General features: G+C 42.2%; 1 protein-coding gene across 11 annotated transcripts in view; it reads left to right on the top strand.

Moving 5' to 3' along the window:
- Positions 1 to 16646, top strand: part of NINL (ninein like) — a 132189-nt gene extending 115543 nt beyond the window's left edge. For 9 of the 11 annotated variants that reach the window (XM_081148272.1, XM_081148271.1, XM_081148263.1 and 6 more), the window contains 5 exons: positions 6132 to 6290; positions 7004 to 7117; positions 10568 to 10777; positions 12572 to 12685; positions 15731 to 16646. In XM_081148272.1, coding sequence (XP_081004398.1) covers positions 6132 to 6290; positions 7004 to 7117; positions 10568 to 10777; positions 12572 to 12685; positions 15731 to 15922 — 789 coding nt within the window. In that variant the 3' untranslated portion in view covers positions 15923 to 16646. The remainder of the gene's footprint in view (positions 1 to 6131; positions 6291 to 7003; positions 7118 to 10567; positions 10778 to 12571; positions 12686 to 15730) is intronic. The other 2 variants (XM_081148264.1, XM_081148270.1) reach the window with 1 other exon arrangement.
- Positions 16647 to 19908: the final 3262 nt, after the last annotated feature.

Here is a 19908-nt window from a genome sequence, read left to right as displayed (position 1 = left end):
TACCTTAAGGGACGTCTGGGACAACATCAGTGGTAACAACATCTGCATCATAGAAGTATCAGAAGGAGAAGAGAGAGAGCCAGGAATTGAGAACCTATTTGAAGAAATAATGACTGAAAACTTTCCTAACCTGATGAAAGTAAAAGACACAAGTCCAGGAAGCACAGAGAGTCCCAAGCAAGATGAAACTGAAGAGGCCCACACCATGACACATCATAATTAAAATCCAAAGGTTAAAGACAGAGAATCTTAAAAGCAGCAAGAGAAAAACAATTAGTTACCTACAAGGGAGCTCCCATAAGACTGTCAGATGATTTCTCAACAAAACCATTTTAGGCCAGAAGGGATTGGTATAAAATACTCAAAGTGATGAAAAGCAAGGACCTACAACCAGGACTACTCTGCCCAACAAGGCTATCATTTATAATTGAAGGAGAAATAAAGAGCTTCCCTGGAGGGGAGGGGAGCAGAAGGACTTCATTACCACCAACCTAGTATTACAAGAAATGTTAATGGGACTTCTTTAAGAAGAATAAAGAGAAAAAAAAGAGGGACATAGTTATAAAAATAGCCTCTTACTTCCCAGTGAGTTAAAGCAGCCCTTCCTAGGCTCACTTCTATCACTGTGACCTTCACTTCCCAGTCAGCTAAGGGCAGCCTTGCCTTGGCTCACTTCTTTCCTATAACATTTCTAGAGAGCCAAAGCAGAGCCCCGTCTAGGCTCTCCCCTGTTGTTTCTTCTACCCTAAGTTCTTCCTTTGTTTCATTTTCCCCAGCATTAATAAACATACTCTCAAAACCAAAAATAAATAAAATAAAATGGCAACAAATATGTACCTATCAAGTTACTTTAGATGTAAGTGGATTAAATGCTCCAATAAAAAGACAAAGGATAGCTGAATGAATAAGAAATCAAGGCCCATAGGTCTGCAAGAGACCCACCTCAGAATGAAAAATACAGAGAGACTGAAAGTAAAGTGGTGGAGAAAATATTTCATGCAAATGGAAACAAAAAAGCTGGGGTAGCAATACTTACATAAAACAAAATAGACTTTTTAAAAAGACTATTAGAAGAGACAGAGGACATTACATAATGATAAAGGGATCAAACCAACAAGAAGATGGAACCCTTGTAAAACATTTTCCACCCAATATAGGAGGAGCACCTGAATATATAAAGCAAATCTTGATGGACATAAAAGGAGAGATTGACAGTAATACAGTCATAGTAGGGGATTTTAATACCCCATTGACATCAATGGATAGATCTTCCAGACAGAAAATCAGTAAGGAAACAGCGGCTTTAAATGTCACACTAGACCAGATAGATTTCACTGATATTTTCAAGGATTTCACTCCAAAGCAGCAAAACATACATATTTTTCAAGTGCATGGGGAACATTTTCTTGGATAGACCACATATTAGGCCAGAAAACAATTCTCTATAAATTTAAGAAGATTGAAATCATATCAAGCATCTTGTCCAACTACAATGTTATGAAACTAGAAATCATTTACAAGGAAAAAGATATGAAAAAAACACAAAAACATGTAGACTAAATAACTTGTCACTAAATGGTAACTGGGTTAACAATGAGATCAAGGAAGAAATTAAAAGATACCTTGGAATTAATGAAAATTAAAACACAGCAACCTAAAATCTTTGGGACACAGCGAAAGTAGTGCTAAGAGGGAAATTCATAGCATTACAGGCCTACCTCAAGAAAGAAGAAAAATATCAAATAACTTAACCTTACACCTAAAAAAACTAGAAAAAGAACAAGGAAAACCTACAGTGAGCAAAAGGAAGGAAATAATAAAGATCAGAGCTGAAATAAAAGATAGTCTTAAAAAAATACAAAAGATCAGTGAAACCAAGAGCTGGTTCTTGAGAAGATAAACAAGATTGATAAACCTTTAACCAGACTCATCAAGAGAAAAAGAGAGAGGACCCAAATAAATAAAATCAGAAATCAAAGAAGAGAAGTAATAGCTGACAACACAGAAATACAAAAGATTCTAAGAAAATGTTACAAACAACTACATGCTAATAAATTGGACAATCTCAGGAAATGGATAAATTCTTAGAAACATACAATCATACAAAATTGAAGGTGAAACAGACAATATGATTGCATTGATTACAACTCATGAAATCGAAGCAGTAATAAAAAAACTCCCCACAAAAGTCCTGGACCAGATGGCTTTCCAGGTGAATTTTCAAAGAAGAAAAAAATTCAAAGAACTAACACGTATACTTCTCAAACTATTCAAAAAATTTCAAGATAAAAACACTACAAAGAAAGAAAATTATAAGCCAATATCACTGATGAACATAGATGCAAATATCCTCAACAAAATATTAGCAAACAGTTCAGCAATACATTAAAAAGATCATACACCATGATCAAGTGTGATTTATTCCTGGGATGCAAGGTTGGTATAGTACCTACAAATCAACATGAAATACCACATACACCAAATGAACGATAAAAATCATATGATCATATCAATAGTTGCAGAAAATGTGTTTACAAAAATCAGCACGCATTTATCATAAAGTCTCAGCAAAGTGAGAATAGAGGGAACATACCTCAACATGATAAAGGCCATATATGACAACCCCATAGATAACTTCATATACAGCAGGGAAAAACAAAGTGTTTCCCTTTAGATCAGGAACAAGATGGGGATGTCCACTTTCATCTCTGTTATTCAACATAAGAGAGGTACTGGAAGTCCTAGCTACAGCAATCGGACAGAAAAAGAAATAGAAGTCATCCAAATTATAAGAAAGTAGTAAAACTCATTATTTTTAGATGACAAGATATACTGTATGTAGAGAACCCCAAAGATTCTACCAAAATCTACTAGAACTGGTAAATGAATTCAGTAAAGTAGCAGAATACAAAATATTCAGAAATCTGTTTCTTTTTTATACATCAGTAATGAAACATCAGAAAGGGAAACTAAGAAAACAATGCCATTTACAATTTCATGAAGAAAAAATTAAGTACCTTGGAATAAATTTACCGGGAAGGTAAAACACCCATGCTTGGAAAATTGTAAGACACTGAAGAAAGAAACAGAAAAATATACAAATAAATGGAAGCATATTCTGTGCTAATGGATAGGGAAAATTAACATCATTAAAATGTCCACATTACCTAAAGCAATCTGTAGATTCAATACAATTCCTATCAAAATACAGTGAGTATTTCACAGAGCTAGAAGAAATAATCCAAAAATGCACATGGAACCACAAAAGACCCCAAATAGTCACACCAATCTTGAGGAAGAAGACCAAAGTTGGAGATATCATGCTGCCTGATACCAAACTGTACTATAAGGGCATAGTAATCAAAGCAGCATGGTACTGGCATAAAAGCAGACACACAGATCAGTGGAACAGAATAGAGAGCTCAGAAATACACCTACGTCTCTATGGTCAACTAATATTTGATAAAGGAGGCAAGAATGTACAGTGGGGTAAGGGTGGTCTATTCAATTAATGGTGTTCTGGAAATTGGGCAAATATATGCAAAAGAGAATGAAACTAGACCACATTCTAACACCATAAGCAAGAATGAGCTCAAAATGGATTAGAGGCTTAAATGTAAGACTTAAAATAACAAAACTCCTTGAAGAAAACATAGTAAAATCTCTGACATTTCTCTTAATATTTTTTCTGCTATATCTCCTTGGGAAGGGAAAAGAAAAAAATAAACAAATGGGACTATATAAAATTAAAAGGTTTTTCCACATCAAAGGAAACCATCAGAAAAATGAAAAGAAAATCCACTGAATGGGAGAACATATTCACTAATGATACATGTGATAAGGGGTTAATAACCAAAATTTATAAAGAATTCATACAATCAACATGAAAAAAGTCTAATTTTATTTTTATTTTTTTTAACATACCTTTATTGATTTCAGAGAGAGGAGAGGGAGAGGGAGAGAGGGATAGAAACATCAATGATGAGAGAGTCATTGATCAAGCCCGCAACCCGGGCATGTGCCCTGACCGGGAATCGAACACCGATCGCCTGGATCCCAGGTTGACGCTCAACCACTGAGCCACACCTGGCTGGGCAAAAAAAAAAGTTTAATTTTAAAATGAGCTGAGAACCTGAAGAGACACTTTTCCAAGAGGAAATACAGATGGCCAAGAGACATGAAAAGACTGAAGGTCAGGTCGGTAATTTTCAGAGAAATACAAATTAAAACCACAATGAGATATCTCAGAATGTCTTATAAGTAAACCAACAAGTGTCAGTGAGGATGTGGAGAAAGGAGAACCCTCGAGTATTCTTTGTGATAATGCAGATTTGTCAGCCACTATTGAAAACAGTATGAAGGGTTCTCAAAAAATTAAAAATGGAATTGTATGACCCAGCGATTCCACTTCTGAGTACATATCTAAAGAAATCCAAAGCACTAATTCGAAAGAATATATACACCCATATGTTCATTGCAGCGTTATTGATAATAGCAAAGATATAGAAGCAACCCATGTGCCCATCAGTAGACAAGTGGATAAGCGACATTGTGTTACATATATACAATGGAATATTAGCCATAAAAAAGAGTCAAATCTTACCATTTACAACAGGATGGATGGACCTATGCTAAGAAAATAGGTCAGGGAAAGAGAAATACCATATGATTTCACTTATATGTGGGATCTAAAGAACAATGTGAATGAACAAATGAGAGTCATAGACACAGAGAACAGACTATGGTACCAGAGGGGAGGGGAATTGTAGGGTATAGGCATTGATTAAATTGTGTATTTTGCTTTTTCTAAATCGCCACCACCCAGCAGATAGTGGATGCGAAACAAACGCTTTTAATTTGGGGGACTGGGTGAAAAAGGTGAAGGGATTAAGTACAGCACAGGAAATATAGTCAAGAATGTAATAACTATGTATGGTGCCAGGTGGGTACTGGATATATCAGGGGAAATACTTTGTAAAATATATTATCCTCTAACCACTATGCTGTACAACTGAAATACAAATAATATTGAATGTAAACTGTAATTGAAAATTTTTTAATTTTTCCAATAAAATATTATAAACATAAGAGAACTTTATACCAGATGTAACTGCCATGAACTTATGATGTGGAAACACCTCTTGATCCTCAAGTCTGAGTTTCTAAGGAAAGGACAAGGTGACAATTTGCAGAGAAGAAAATGAGAAATCATCACAGGAGAAATGCGTGGGCTCACAAAGCTTTAGTAATCTGAAGTTTCAACAACTTCTAGGTTCCATTATGTGCTTATCAAACCCTCAAAAACATGCAAGTAATGTGGTGGTTGGCACAGTCCTGGGGAAGGAGTGAGGCGTGTGCTCTGCCAAGTGTGCCGAAGCTGGCTCCGAGGGTGGCCCCCTGGAAACAAGCGTTGCTGCTGATACAAGGCCTCAAGAACTGACTGTTGTGGGAAAAAGCAAATAAGCAGAGCTGTGGCTTAGAAGAAGATATGCACGAAAAATAATTTGTTGACAGTAACTGGGATTTCCATGGTGAGACTGCAGGTCCCACTTCCTAGTTGCTGTTCCAGCTCGGTGCGTTTGCTCATCCACTCAGTGAGCGTTTGTTCAGCGTCCACTGTCTGCTGGGTGGTGGTGATTTAGAAAAAGCAAAATACACAATTTAATCAATGCCTATACCCTACCAAAAGCTACATTTATGTGTTTAATGACAAAGATAGGATATTTTGAAGAGATTTATGTATCTCACATTTAGGGGATTTTCCTTCAAATTGCTTCAAATAATGTTAGAAATAACTGGAAGAAATGAGAAAACATGAAAGGTCTTCAGAACAGTGGTTTGGGTCTTCATGGCACCTCTGGTGGTCCAGATATGTCTTGTTTTTTCTAGGGAGAGAGCTCTGTTGCCATTTGGGCTAGATCATTCTCTGCATTGGAGGGTGCTGAGTACCTCACCTACTGGCTGCCAGTAGCAGTCCCCCTTCCCCAGCTGTGGTAACCAGAAATGTCTCAAGACATTGTAAATGTCCTCTGGGAAACAAAAGCATCCCTGGTTGAGAACCACTGAAATCTGAATTGAGCTGCTGGTTTAAAAAAATAACTTTTTCGTCTGTTTCAACCCTTTCGCTCTAGAGTCAGAAATGCAAGGATGAATTGTTTCAGCTCAGCCACAGGGTCCTTCAGCTGGGAGAGGAGGCCTCTACCCAGCAGGCCCAAACTGAGAAAAACTGCATCACCATTCAGCTGCTAACACAGAGATTAGAGGAGGCCGGACACCGGGAGGAGTTGCAGGTGAGTAGTGGCCAGGGCAGTGGGGGAGCGGGCACGTTAGAGAAGCAGCCCCAAAGTGCCAAGAGGCAGGCACTGCCCTCAGGTGAAAGTGAGGAACTTAACAGGCAAGCCCTGTAGAATATGTGGACTTCAGCAGCTTTCGCGAATCCCCGGTGTCTAGGAAAGGTAGCAGAAAGGAATTACATTCTGATGGTAAAAGCGTAAATTGGTACAACCTCTCTGGGGGACAGTTTGGCAAAATCTGTATCAAGAACCTCAAGAATGTCAATATTTTCTGACTTCATGCTTCTGCTTATGGGAATTTTACCTGAGTATTGTGGAAAGACTTTAACTGTATGTATTTTCATTGCTGTGGTATTTGTAATAGCAAAACAAAATTGGAATTTGCTTGAATTTATTGAACGAGTCAGTAAATTATGATATAGCTGCTAAAACCATGTTTTCCAATAATAATGTCATGGGGAAATGATCAAGATATAATAAGGAGGGAAGCACAGCACGACACTGTACCAGTCTTACAATAGAAATGCTATGTGTAGAGGAAGGATGACAGCACAGTGTCCTGTGGTCATTGCGCTGCTGGGATCATGGGTGATTTAAATTTTGCAATTTTTGCTTTTCTGTAATTTTCTGAAGTTTCTGCATTAAACATGTATCAAACTGCTAAGATATTTCTTATACTTGTGAGATTGATTTTTTTTTTTTTAAATCAGGGAGACCAAATTAAAAAACTCGAACTTGAACTTGAACACATAAATCAGGAATGTCAGAGCCTGAGACTGTCATGGTCACAACTGAGAGAGACCCTTGAAGAAAGTCAAAACCAGGTGGGTGTATGTGATGGCCTGAGATGCTGGGTCCTGTCTGGGAAGGTGTGTGTGATGGCCTGAGACAGTGGTTCCCATCTGGGCAGGTGTGCATGATGGCCTGAGACACTGGGCCCCATCTGGGAAGTTGTATGTGATGACCTGAGATGCTGGGTCCCATCAGGGAAGGAGAGTCAATGCAGTTCAGTGCTGACAGAGCCTTGCTAGGACTAGTCCATTCCAGAGAAGTTTTGGGGCCAGCCTGAAATTGCACAGCTAGTGGGGCACTTACCAGGCCCAGGACTGAAGTCAAGCCTAGTCCAAAATTCGGTTGACCTTGAGCAGGCCATGTGAAGAGCTGTGCCTCAGTTTACTCCAGAGAGGAGGAGGCCAGAAAGCATATCTTTGGGTGTGCCCTTTATAGAACCAAGGAGCCAGAGGAGAGCTTCAGGGTAGCCTCTGAGGGGAGCTGGTGTCTGATCCAAGACAGTCAAGATCATGGGGCACAGTAGACCCCATGGGTAAGGATCTCCATGCCCCAGTCTCACACATATTTATATGCACACAGTAAAGCCCTAAAATTGTGTGTGTGTCACACCTGCTGGCTCCCACTCTCTCCTGCTCCAGCATTTACCCAGTGCTTGCCAGGCTCACGAGGTGCTAAGACGGTAGCAGGGAGCTCGCGGCTGTGAACAAACAGAAACCTCAGGGTGCCTGACAGTGTGAGGTGCAGGGAGGGACACAGAGTGGATAGCCTGTTCTTCCTGGGAGAGCCAGGTGCTCAAGAGGGAGGAGAGTGACAGGTGTGTGACAGTAGGAGGGGCCCTGAGTACTGAGAGCCCAGTGGGGACTCAGATATGGGGTGCACTTGGAGGCCACCCCAAGCATGGTATGGAAGGGGGTCTCTAACCCATGTGGCTTCAGTCCCAGTACCAACCTCACTTGAGTGTGGCACCTGAGCCTCTTTGCAGGTTTCCTCTGTTGGCTTTTGGCCCCACAGCTGGACTTGGCCGGCTGTGGTTGCCTGGTGTGAGAGGGCAAGATGCCCAAGGCAGCAGAGGGGTCAACCTGGGTGTGGGACCTTCCAGGGCCGTTGGGGGCTCCTGTAGACTGCCAGCTTTCTCACTGCAAACAAGCACTTTCCCAGAGGTACCTCTGTATTTGGGGGTTCCTTTCTGTTTTTAAGTCTGAAAGGATTCTTGAGAAATTGCCTTGGACAGTTTGTGCCCTTTGACCCTGAGGAATTAGCCAGTGTCACAGGCAGAAGATACCTTACTTAAACAATCCTGCTGCAACATGAGCTGCTTCCCACTTCTTTGTGATTTAGAAGATTCCCCTCAAAACCACACTGATTACAGGCGTCTACAGAGTAGTTAAGGCATCTGGGTGTGTTGCGGTGAGGATGGGTGTGGAGATACGTGGGAGGGAGTCAGTGTTATCACAGGTGCATCTATAGATGGTTCTGAGAGAGAAGGTCTAGGAGGTCGCAGAGCCAAGTAGGTTGGACAGGTACTGGCAGGGGCGTAACTCGGAGGAGCCACAGGAAGTCCCAGCACTTGTTTTTTTAAAAAGATGGTGACCAAGTCCAACATTCTGTTGGTGCAGCCTGGATTCAAGGTGGGGGCTCAGAGCCCACCTCTCAGTGGGGGATAGCACAGACTCCACCTGTCAATGAGAGGAAGGCTCAGAGTCCAGTTCTCAATAGGCAGAAAGAGCAGCCTGTGTAGCTTGGAGCTGGGCCAGCTCTATCTTCATCTCACTTCCATGAAGAGGGAGATGAAAAGGACTGGAAAGAATTCAGCTCGTGGGTGCTTATGGGCTAATTGCACATGTAGATAGTTGCAGAGTAGGATTGCAGGGACTCCCAGGCTGAGCCCACAGCGGCCTCCCTGCAGAAAAGGTCGCTCTCAGGCCCCAGGATTCAGACAACAGGTGGCTGTAGAAGGTGGCAGTGAGGAGTGTGAGGCAGTGTGTTCAAAGGAAGAGTGCATCGGTGGTGGGGAGCACGGTCAGAGTAGGAATGCCACTGGGATGCATGGGTGCTCTGACACTCGCAGTCACAGGGCCTGGGATGGGGCTCAGGTTCTGGCTGGGGTGGCTGCAAAATGACCACCCGAAGCGGGAAATGATGTTACTTTTCGTGGAGATGTGTCTCAGCACTGTTCCTCCTCCTCTTTCCCTCCCAAGAGCACAGCAGCTGTCCGCCTGGAAGCTGTTCGTGTACACGTGTATTTCTCTGGGATGACTCCTGACCTAGAGAACAGCTGTGTATTACAGTGATGGTGTCGCCCCTGAGATTGCCCTTGTGAGATGGGAGGTGACACAGTAACTGTTGAAAGGAATCTGGGCTGTAGGCTCGCAGCCTCTCACCCGTGTAGCACCCTTCCTTCCTCCTGACCATGTGGCTACTTTTTGACCTGCCCGAAGTGTGACTTTTAAAAAAATTTTTGTAAAAGTGTATTTGAGCCAAACTGATGACATATACCTGGGAACAGGACCTCAGATACCCTCCTAAGTGGGACTTTCGATGGAGCCTTAGACGTGCAGGACGGCTAATGTGGCCAATTCTTTTAGGGGCCAAGGAAATGGTGTGTATTCTAGATGAAGCCCTCAGAGTCAGTGAATTAAATGGTGTTTGGATCTGGCCTCCCAATTGCTTAGTAAAAATACTGGGCACATGATGTGCAGTTCAGTCATGACTCACATAATTCCATGAGTTCTGTGCAGTCCTCTGTGGCCGGGGAGCTTCATTCCACACCTGCTCCCAAGTTTCCTTCTGCATTTGCTGTGTGTAATTACCCTTGTGATCCTGGCCTCAGTGAGGTCTCGGAAGTGTAAGCTCTCCACTTAAAGGATTATTACCATATCCAGCTTGCATAGGTTATCTAGTTTTTAAGTAATCAGACTGCAGTGAGGTATGCTGGAAGGCAAAACTGGACAGAAAATATCATCGTCCTCCCGTGGATCCAGTGTGAAGTCTCAGCATCATCATTCTGAGAATCACAGGCACAACTTTCCCTCTCACTGTGCAGCTCTGGCTCTATGGCAAGTTTTACTGTCAGAATTCCAACGAATAGGCTCTTTATAAATTCTTCATTTTGCTGCAGATGCAGAGACCACAAAGGAGAAAGGGTGCCTTACTTGCCCTTCCAGTTGTAGGGTGTCTTTTTTTAAATGTTTTTACTGATTTCAGAGAGAGGAAGGGAGAGGGATAAATAGAAACATCAATGATAACAGAGAGTCATTGATCAGCTGCCTCCTGCACGCCCCCCACTGAAGATCGAGCCCACAACCCGGGCATGTGCCCTGACCAGGAATCTAACTGCGATCTCCTGGATCCTAGGTCGATGCTCAACCACTGAGCCATGCCGGCTGGGCTGTAGTGTCCTTAAACAGTCTTTCATGTCTGACAGTGACCCTGTAACTCTTAGCAATCACAGCAAAGCTGTCGTGGCCTTTTCCCTGGTACAGCAGGATGGAGCCAACCTGAGACTGAGAGACACTCCTGCCCAGCACTTGCAGGACATCCACCAGCTGCAGAAGCAGATGGAGCAGTGTGCGCCTCTGGGCTGCTTGGCAGAGCTGCAGCAGCTGTTGGAATGGGAGCAGCGGGCAGCTCCGCAGCTCCGCCAAGAGTGCAGCCTCCAGGAGGAGGAAGGGAGGCCACTGCAAGCACAGCAGGTGAGTGGGGACAAGGGCCCTGAGTTCCAGCTGATGGTGAAGGGGAAGGTGAGGCTGGATCGCTGGTCACTCAGCCAGAAACTGTCCCCGTGCCAAGGGGAAGGTGGCCCAACAGTTACCCTAACTCCATGAAAACTGGCTGTACAGAAGTGCGGGACCCTGATTTTCACTGTGAATAATGAGGACCCCAACAGATGCTGAGGGAGGACTAGGGAGGTGCGGCGAGCTCTGGGGGAAGGCGTCTCCCTCCCTCTCCGAGAGCACTGAGCAAGCTGATCCTGAAGGTCTCTTCAGCTTGGGGGCCACAGTTCTTCCCAGACGCAGTCTGTCCTTGGGGGCTGCAGTATCTGGTAGGCCCCATGGCTAAATATTAGGGGCCACACAGGAAATGCTTACAGGGCCTGAAAGGTGGTGAGGGAGGGGCTGTGGCAAGGCGATGGGTGTGGCTCCTCGCCTGTGTAGTCTCAGCATTCCAATTCTCCTGATTTCAAAAAGCCAGAAACTAGATTTTTATATGAACACTCCCAGTTTCCAAATGATGCACCTAATTTTTAAACAAATCTCAAACCATTATGCAGACTGGAAAAAAATCCACCCAAAGGCACATAAGGAATGAAGTTACTTACTGGGTACACACTGATCTAGGTATTGGAGGTACAGAAATGACACACAAGCAAAAACCTGTGCCTTCCTGGACCATATATTCTAGTGGTGGTAGGGAGACAAAAAGTAAAAAATGAGTAATGTGGACAGCATGTCAGATGGTGAGTGCTGTGGAGTGGGAGGTTTTGCAGTTTTAAATAGGATAGCAAGAGAAGACAGTTCTTGAGCCAACACTGGCCTTAGGTTGTTGAGGTAGCAAGCATCCAGTTACCTGGGGAAAGAGGACTGTAGGCAGCAGGAGCAGCATGTGCAGTGGCCCTGAGGTGGGCATGTACTTGGCATGTTTAAGAACAGCAAGGATCTCAGGAGGAGGAGGGCAGTGGGACAAGAGGTCAGCAAGGTAACAGGATAGACTTAGGTAGCCTGCTGTATGCCAGACACTGCATTAGGCATCTAGGGATGTAGAAAGAGGGTCACTGCCTTAAAGGGCAGCAGGCCAAAGTGGCTCAGAGCATTAACTGAAGACCTTGGGCCAGTTCCTCATCTGTAAAATTCAGATATGAGTGCTACTACCTCAAAGCATTATTGTGACGCACCGGTGAGTTAGCACTTTTAAAGTGCTTGTACTGTCTGTGGAACATGTGCACCCTGTGTGTTTAATTTAAAAGCCTGAGAAAACAACTCGATCCTGAACAACGCAGTTCATGAGGAAAAGTCCAGGGCAGGAGGGATGTGGAGATCAGGAGCCAGAGGACAAAAATTAGAGCAAAACTTGAAAGATGGGTAAAATGTAATGTTTGTAAAGCATAAATTCTAACAAAGAATAACCTTTCAGCATTATGCAAAAATGTTAAGCTAAAGATAATGATAAACTATGATAGATTATTGACAAAACAAAGAAGTTTAATCAGGAATTCTTTAGAAATACTTAGTAACGTGTTTGGGGAAACTCACTTAGGAGTTATTTATAATTAAATTTTTAGGACAAAGCAGTCTGCTAATTCTTGAACTAAAAAAAGGAAATAACAGTTTTGTTGTTTGTGACAGAACATTTTTAATTACTCTATACAGATGAAAGGTTATCAGTACTCTCAAATTTGCACATTATAGCTAATTTCCACTCTAAATAAGGCTGAGATGATTCTTTTTTTAAAATGTAAAATATTGGTGTGTAACCTTCTTTTGTGGTAGAAAGAACATAAAAAACAGCTTAAAGACACAGAAGAGCAGGTAGAAGAGGTGGAAATGATTTTGAAGAACATGGAAATGCTCCTACAAGAAAAAGTGGGTGAGCTGGGAGAGCAGGTGAGTAAGGGGCTTCTCAGTACACGCTAATATCAACTTTCAGAACTTTTCCCTTTTATGGCTGTTGAAGTAGCTGACCTAGGGAGCAACTATCTTGTCACAGAACTAAAGAGAACCCCATGTTCATTTGGGACCGATGAATTTGGGCTTTGTCTAAACTTCATTTTGAGATTCTGGATGTACAAATTTTTTTCAGATTAACAATGAAAAGCAATCAGTACAAAACTGATTTTACTAAATATATACCCAACATATATTTGTACATTGTTTTTATTTTCTTTTAGAAGTTGTTTTAAGATATATTTTTGAGGCTTCATATAACCTCCAAAAAGATGTTCATTCTTTCATTTGTTCAGTCATTCCAAGCACCTATTATGTATCAAGGCATTGTCCTAGGTAGACCCTGAGATAAGACCTCAAGGACCTGACATTCTGGAGGCAGAGACAGATAACAGGATAAATGACCTAAGGTTGTAAGAGTGCTCTGAAGAAAAGGAAATGGTGATAGGTGGGATCTGGTGAGGATAGTTAGGATATGGCCTGGGAGCAGACACCTAATGACCCAGCCATGGGAAGGTCTAGCTATGTCCCCCAACAGAGGCCAGGTTGGCATTTTGGAAGGGAGAATGCTCATTGGGTGGGACTATCCCTGGCACTGTAGTGCTAAATGCCAATATTACCCCCCGTCACTGGGACAGCTATAAAAGGGCGCCTGTACATCTCCGCATATGCTGGGGGACATGTCAGACCCCCAATGAGGAGGTGCATCCCATGAAGGAACAATGCAGGCAAATGTCCTTAGATGAGAACAAGCATCGCACATGGAAGGCCAGTGAGGAGTCACTGTAGTTGGTGTGAACTGATGGGAAGGTACAGGCAGGCAGGGCCTCATCAAGGTCAGTAGTTTGGATTTTATTTTAATTGCAATTAGAAGCCATTGGAAGAGTTTAAGTAAGAGCATGATCTGATCTATATTTTAAAAGAGATCACCATGGGGAAAAAAAAGAAATAATCTGAGCTGCTAGAGGGAAAAAACAAGATCACAGCTGCCCTGACCAGTAAAAGCTTACAGACTCACTCAGCCAGCAGTTAAATCAGTAAGAACTGGCAGTGGAACAGCCAGCACCGGAGTGCTGGGTTGGGAGGCAAGGTTAGAGGCGAAGAGGAGACACAAAGGCAAATACAGCTACTCCAGGAGAGTTCTTCTGTAGTGCTAGTAGTGAAGAGAAATGTGAGAATATGTAGAAATATTCTTATTACATAATAATCAAGTATGATTTATCCAAGGGATCCTGAGCCTCGGAGCCCAAATGGGATGAAACATTTATGTTGCCTCTTGTTCCTGAATAGTGGTGGAAGGTTCCGAGGCTGAGCCACTCCGGCCCATCCCCCTCCTTGCCTACCTTCCTGGATTTGCTGTCATCCACTAACCCTCTCACTGTCTCCTTGGTCCTTACCTTTCCTTCCAACTGTCAGATTCTGACTCCCCTTACACCTGGAAAACCAGTTCTAGTTTTAGTTCAACAGCTGATGGCTGTTGCCCACCAGTGCCCCCCCCCCATGCTCGCTAGCACCGAGCCCTCTCCCTCCCCTCTGACTTCCAGCACCTCTTCCCTCTCCTATCAGCTGTCCCTGGAAGACCCGAAGCACCCAAAACAAATGTGCAGGTACTCAGGCCATGCACACCTAGATCTGGCCTGTGTGACCTCGCCTGGACCCACCCCCATCTCCTCCTTCCTCTGGGGCCCTGGCTGACACCCAACACAAACTTCAGGGGACCCTGATATTACCAGTTCTCTACTCTTCACAGAAATACAGTTGTCTTTGCACTCACCTGCCTGCCCTTGACTTAGGTCCAAAACCTTGGAGTGCAGTGGGCTCCTCCCCCCAACCCACCCCCACCGTGTCCCCATCTAGTCCACAAGTTCCACCTTCAGAGTGGAGAGAGAACCCAGCCACTTCTTGCCCTGCCCCCACTGCTCCCACCCTCATCTTTGGTGTCCTAACTGGCATGTCTTATTTCCTCCTCTTATCTGTTATCCACACAGGAGCAGCAATAATCCTTCCCAAGTGTGGTTGAGGTGCTGGCCCTCCTCTGCTCAGAACCCTTCAGTTTCCCCAGGTACCTCAGAGTAAAAGGCAGAGTTTTTACAGTGACCTCCAAGGTTCTGCAGGATCTATGCCTTGCACAGGCCTCCTGGCCATTCTGACAGCATGCACCATCCTCTGGGCCTGTGCACTCCCTCTGACTTATTCCTGTGCTTTATTCAGACCCCTTCAAATGTCATACAGAGAAGCCCTCTGTTCACCCCAACCAAAATATGAACCCCTCAGCTGTCTGTTCCCTGCTGGGTTTTCTCTTAGCACTTCTCACCACCTGATACACTGCCTATTTGTTTCTGATCTGTCTCCTTCCACTAGAGTATGTGCTCCAGGAGAGCAGGGTGGTTGCTAGGGCAGTGCCTGGCAATGAGGGGTGCTTAGTGAATGAATGAATGAATGAATGAATGAATGAATGAATGCAGTGTTGACTTAAGCCCAAGGTCAGGATAACTTTGCCTTTGTATATTGAACAAGGACTCATGACTAGAGGCCTTGTGTCCCCATTGCTTTAGTCCCTATGGCTATTGTGTGTGGTGACCAGTTGGGTCTAGCGAGGGTAAATGCAGTGCCTCAGTGGGTCCTGGGTGACAAGATGGGCTTACAAAGCACACCTGGATGAACAGCACATTTTTGGCACTCTTGACAATTTCCTTGTCTTACATTGCCCTGAATATTCTTTTTTGAGGCCTATGATTTTGACTTTTCATGTCTTCATTTCATGGTAAAATCTGATAAAGTTGACTTGAATTTTCTCTACCACATAGTTTCTCAGATTCTCAATTTACTCTCATGCCAGGATAACAAAAATTGTTACGACATCCCATGTTTGTATCAGATCTGTAAAAACCCCAACATTATGGTTTGAATAAAGATGGAGTAAAAGGGTTTCGTAGCATTTCTGCACTAGATTCACAATAAAGAATGGCTTTCTCCCCTCTCTAGTTTGAAAAGAACACAAAATCTGATTTGCTGCTCAAGGAACTCTATGTGGAAAATGCTCACCTGATGAAAGCACTTCAGGTCACTGAAGAGAAACAACGAGGGGCTGAGAAAAAAAACCGAATCTTGGAAGAAAAAGTTAGAGCTCTCAACAAGCTAATCAGTAAGATGACTTCAGCATCCTTCTCTGTGTAGACTGCTTGTTTTCCTGAAATTCATTTTGAAAGAGCATCTTTTAAAATTAAGCCACTGTGATACCATAATTTTCTATGGCTCATTGGCCATGCACCCCTGGACATATGAGCCAGATGCTGGGGAAACAGACATATTGGAAAAGACTACATTTTTATTAGCAGTCCGGGTAATTTCCTGGTAGAATTCCCAATTGTGGTATTCACTGTGAAATCAGATTATGGGGGCTCTCAGCAAAGAACAACTAAAAGAAAATGATAAAGTGAAACACTTTCAATGTTGTGCTTTTGACTTTGGCTGCAGAGATTAAAATGCAAAATTAGGGCTCTGTACACTTTTACCAATTACTGTTACTGCTTTGGATTTAAATCATTAGTATTCTCAGTGGTGGGTCTATACGAACATTACAGAAAGGCTTCACTCCCTGTGACTGTCACCCAGCGATAAAGGACAAAGGAGGGGAAGCCCTTTTTTAGGGACTGCTGCACCATGGGAAGATGTTTGGACAATGCTTATTTTAGGTCTTTGCGCTCAGGGACAATGGTATTTATTGCAAATGCAATCTTTTTCTCCTTGAAATGTCATCACACTGGAAATTGTATTATATGGTTAAAAAACATATAGTTTTATATCTAAAATCCACAAATTATGGTCATTTGGTTTATCAGAATACACTACTGTAATATGAAGAGTAACTATTTGCAATAAACTTTTGTATTAAAATCGATTTAACTTCTAAGATTGTTTTTAATTTTTTTAAATCCTCATCCGAGGATATTTTTATTGATTTTTGAGAGAGGAAGAGAGACATGGATGTGAGAGAAAAACATCGATCAGTTGCCTCCTGTATGTGCTCTGACCACAAATCAAACCTACAACCTTTTTGGTGTACAGGACAGTGTTCCAACTACCTTGCCACCCGGCCAGGGCTTAGTCTTTTTTTAATTATAAAATATTTCAAACATATAGGAAAATAGTTTTCATAAGAAACACTCCTGTGCACATCAACAAGATGCACTAAGAAACTGCCACATTTTACCCTCCCCCTTCCTGGAAGCAGCCGCTACTCTGCAGCTCTTGCATCCCGTCCCCTTTGATCTGTGTATTTCCTATACGTGCTTGTATAAGCACAACCTTAAAGCACTATGGAAAGACCCAAAGACTGGGAGAGGTGGAAAGTTCAGTTCTCGGACAGGAAAACTCAACATGAACTGATTAATGTAATATATTCCCAATTAAAATACAAACTGTCCCAATCAACCCCTTGTCCCAGATTGAGGCAGTTCTAAAGTTTATATGCACAACTAGATAAACAAATTAAATAATCTGGGAAAAACTCTGAAGAAAGAGCAATGAATGGGGATTAGTTCTACCTGTTATTAAAATAGTAAGTCTCAATACAGTTTGGGTTACATGGGTGTATACATATGTCAAAACTCAAAAGATACACGTCTTCATTCACTTTGGGCTTCCGGCTGGGACTGGAGTAACAAGGAGATTTAATCTAATACACCCGAATAATGCTAACCACCAACTGATGTTTATGAAACCCAATAGCCAGCAACAGCAGAAGTGCACCTGGAACATTTACCAAACTAGACCATATTCTGGGCCTTGAAACAAGTCTCAAGAAATTAAATCAGAAATCTAGACCAGAATGATATCTGGAAAATCCCTAAATATCTGGAAAATGAGTAACATGCTGATAAATAACCCACAAAGCAAAGAAGAAATTGGAGGAGAAAAATCAGAAAATATTTCAAACTGAATATAAATAAAACTACAACATACCAAACTTCTGTGAAGTGGAAGGAGTGTTACTTAAGGTCTCAAAATCAATGACCTCAGCACTCACCTTAAATAGCTGAAAAAAGAAGAGGAAGTTAAGCTCAAAGTAATCAGAAGAAAGGAAATAATGAAGATCACAGTAGAAGTCAAGGAACAGAAGAACAGGGGTTAGCAAACTACATGCTTATAGGTTACAGCCAGCCCTGCAGCCTGTTTTTGTCCAGTTTGATCGGCACGGCTGCTGTCTATGCCTGCTTTTGTGCTATAGAAGCAGCCATGAGAGACTCCGGCCTATAAAGTCTACAGAGTCTAAGATACAGAAAACGTCTGTTGATCCCTGCAATAGAAAACAGAAAAACAAAAGAACAAAACAAAAAACACACGGAAAAAGCCAATGAAGCCAAAGGCTGATTCTTTGAGAACATTAATATTAAATTGGTAAACTCCTAGCCAGGATGATCAGGATGAAGAGAAAAAATTTTTTTACCAACATTAAGAATAAGAAAGAGACATCATTACAAAAATCTACAAAAAGTATAGTAAGGCAGTATTATAAACAGCATTAATTCAATAACTTAGATATAATGGAGCAGATGAAAATTATCAACTAGAAAAACAAACTGAATAGCCCTATATCTGACAGAAATTGAAACTGTTGTTAACCTTCCTACAGAGAAATTCTAGTCCCAGATGTTTTAAATGTGAATTCTACTAAACACTTAAGAAAGATATAGTATCAAGTCTATAAAACTCTTCCAAAAAAATTGAAGAGGAAATATTTACCAACTCATTCTATGACAGGGTTACTCATAGGCACGACAAGAAAACATTCCAGACCAATCTCTCATGAACACAGATACAAAAATTATAAACGATCAAAATCTCTCCCTCAAAAAGGTTCATACCCAGATTGTTCAGTATCAAAACTATTACATCTCTATTTAAAATAGGCAAAGGAACAAACACCAACCAACTCATTTTATACACCAGACCCTGACACCAAACCTGGCTGTGATAGATACTCAGTGTTCCTGCCTTCATGTGGTTCATGTAGTCCTTTACTCATCCTGGGCAGCCTGTGATCATACACACCCACTGATGGAATGCAGCAGAAGCGTGCTAGTCCAGTACCAGGCCTCGCCTTTTAGAAAACTAACAATGCCCACTTCCATCCTCTTAGCACTGTGGGAGTCCTGAGCTGCCAGGTAAGAAGCCCAGCCAGCTTGCTGGAAAGCAGCACTTGGAGACCACACACAGACAGGAGGCTGAGCCAACCAGCCACCATCTGAATATGACTGTGCCAGAGTCCCCAAGCAAGATCTGCAGAACTATCCAACCAAGCCCAGTCAACCACAGAATTTTGAGAGCTAATAAAATGGTGTGGTTTAAAGTTACTGTTTCAGGTGGTTTGTTTCATAGGAACAGATAATTAACACTGAAAAACCACAGACTTACATACACACATGCATACATTCCCCTCTTCCAAAACTAAAAACCAGCATCACTCACAGTTGCAAAATTCCTCAATAAAATAATAGCAAGTCAAACATTACAGTTCACAGCTCACTAAACGGTTAATACACCATGGCCAAGAAGAGTGTAGCCCAGGGAATTCAAGTAGTTTAACAATAGAATTCTGTTCATGTAATTCATAACATTAGAGAGTCAAGTGAGAAAAAGTATGATAACTCAGGTTTCAAAGGCGTATTTAGGAAAACCATATTTGTTAATTACTATTTTATTTTAAATTATGGTATTGAATTTATTTTGAGGCTTCAAGTTGCAGTGAGAGAGGCCACAAGTTTTGGTATTTTTCCTAGAGAAGTATGGGATAGAAAGATTGAGAAATGAGCCCTGGTCAGTTTGGCTGAGTGATTAGAGCCCTGGCCCTCGGACTGAAGGGTCCTGGGTTCAATTCCAGCCAAGGGCATGTACCTGGGTTGTAGGCTCTATCCCTGGCTCTGGTTGGGGGATGTTGGGGGGCAACCAATTGCCGTGTCTCTTTCACATCGATGTTTCTCTCTCTCTCTCTCCCCCCCCCTCCCCCTTTCACACTCTGTAAAAGCAATGGAAAAAATATCCTCAGGTGAGGATTAAAAAAAAGATTGAGAAATGAGACTGGATTTCCAAGTCATGAAAAAGATAAGCTGCAACCTATTGAAAGTTCTAGACAAAAAGTTCTAGACAACAAAATCAATGTA

This window comes from Miniopterus schreibersii, assembly GCF_964146895.1.
Source record: "Miniopterus schreibersii genome assembly, chromosome: 10".
NCBI classification, from domain to species: Eukaryota; Metazoa; Chordata; class Mammalia; order Chiroptera; family Miniopteridae; genus Miniopterus; species Miniopterus schreibersii.
Note: the sequence above shows the minus strand (reverse complement) of the source record. Positions and strands in the feature narration are given on the sequence as shown.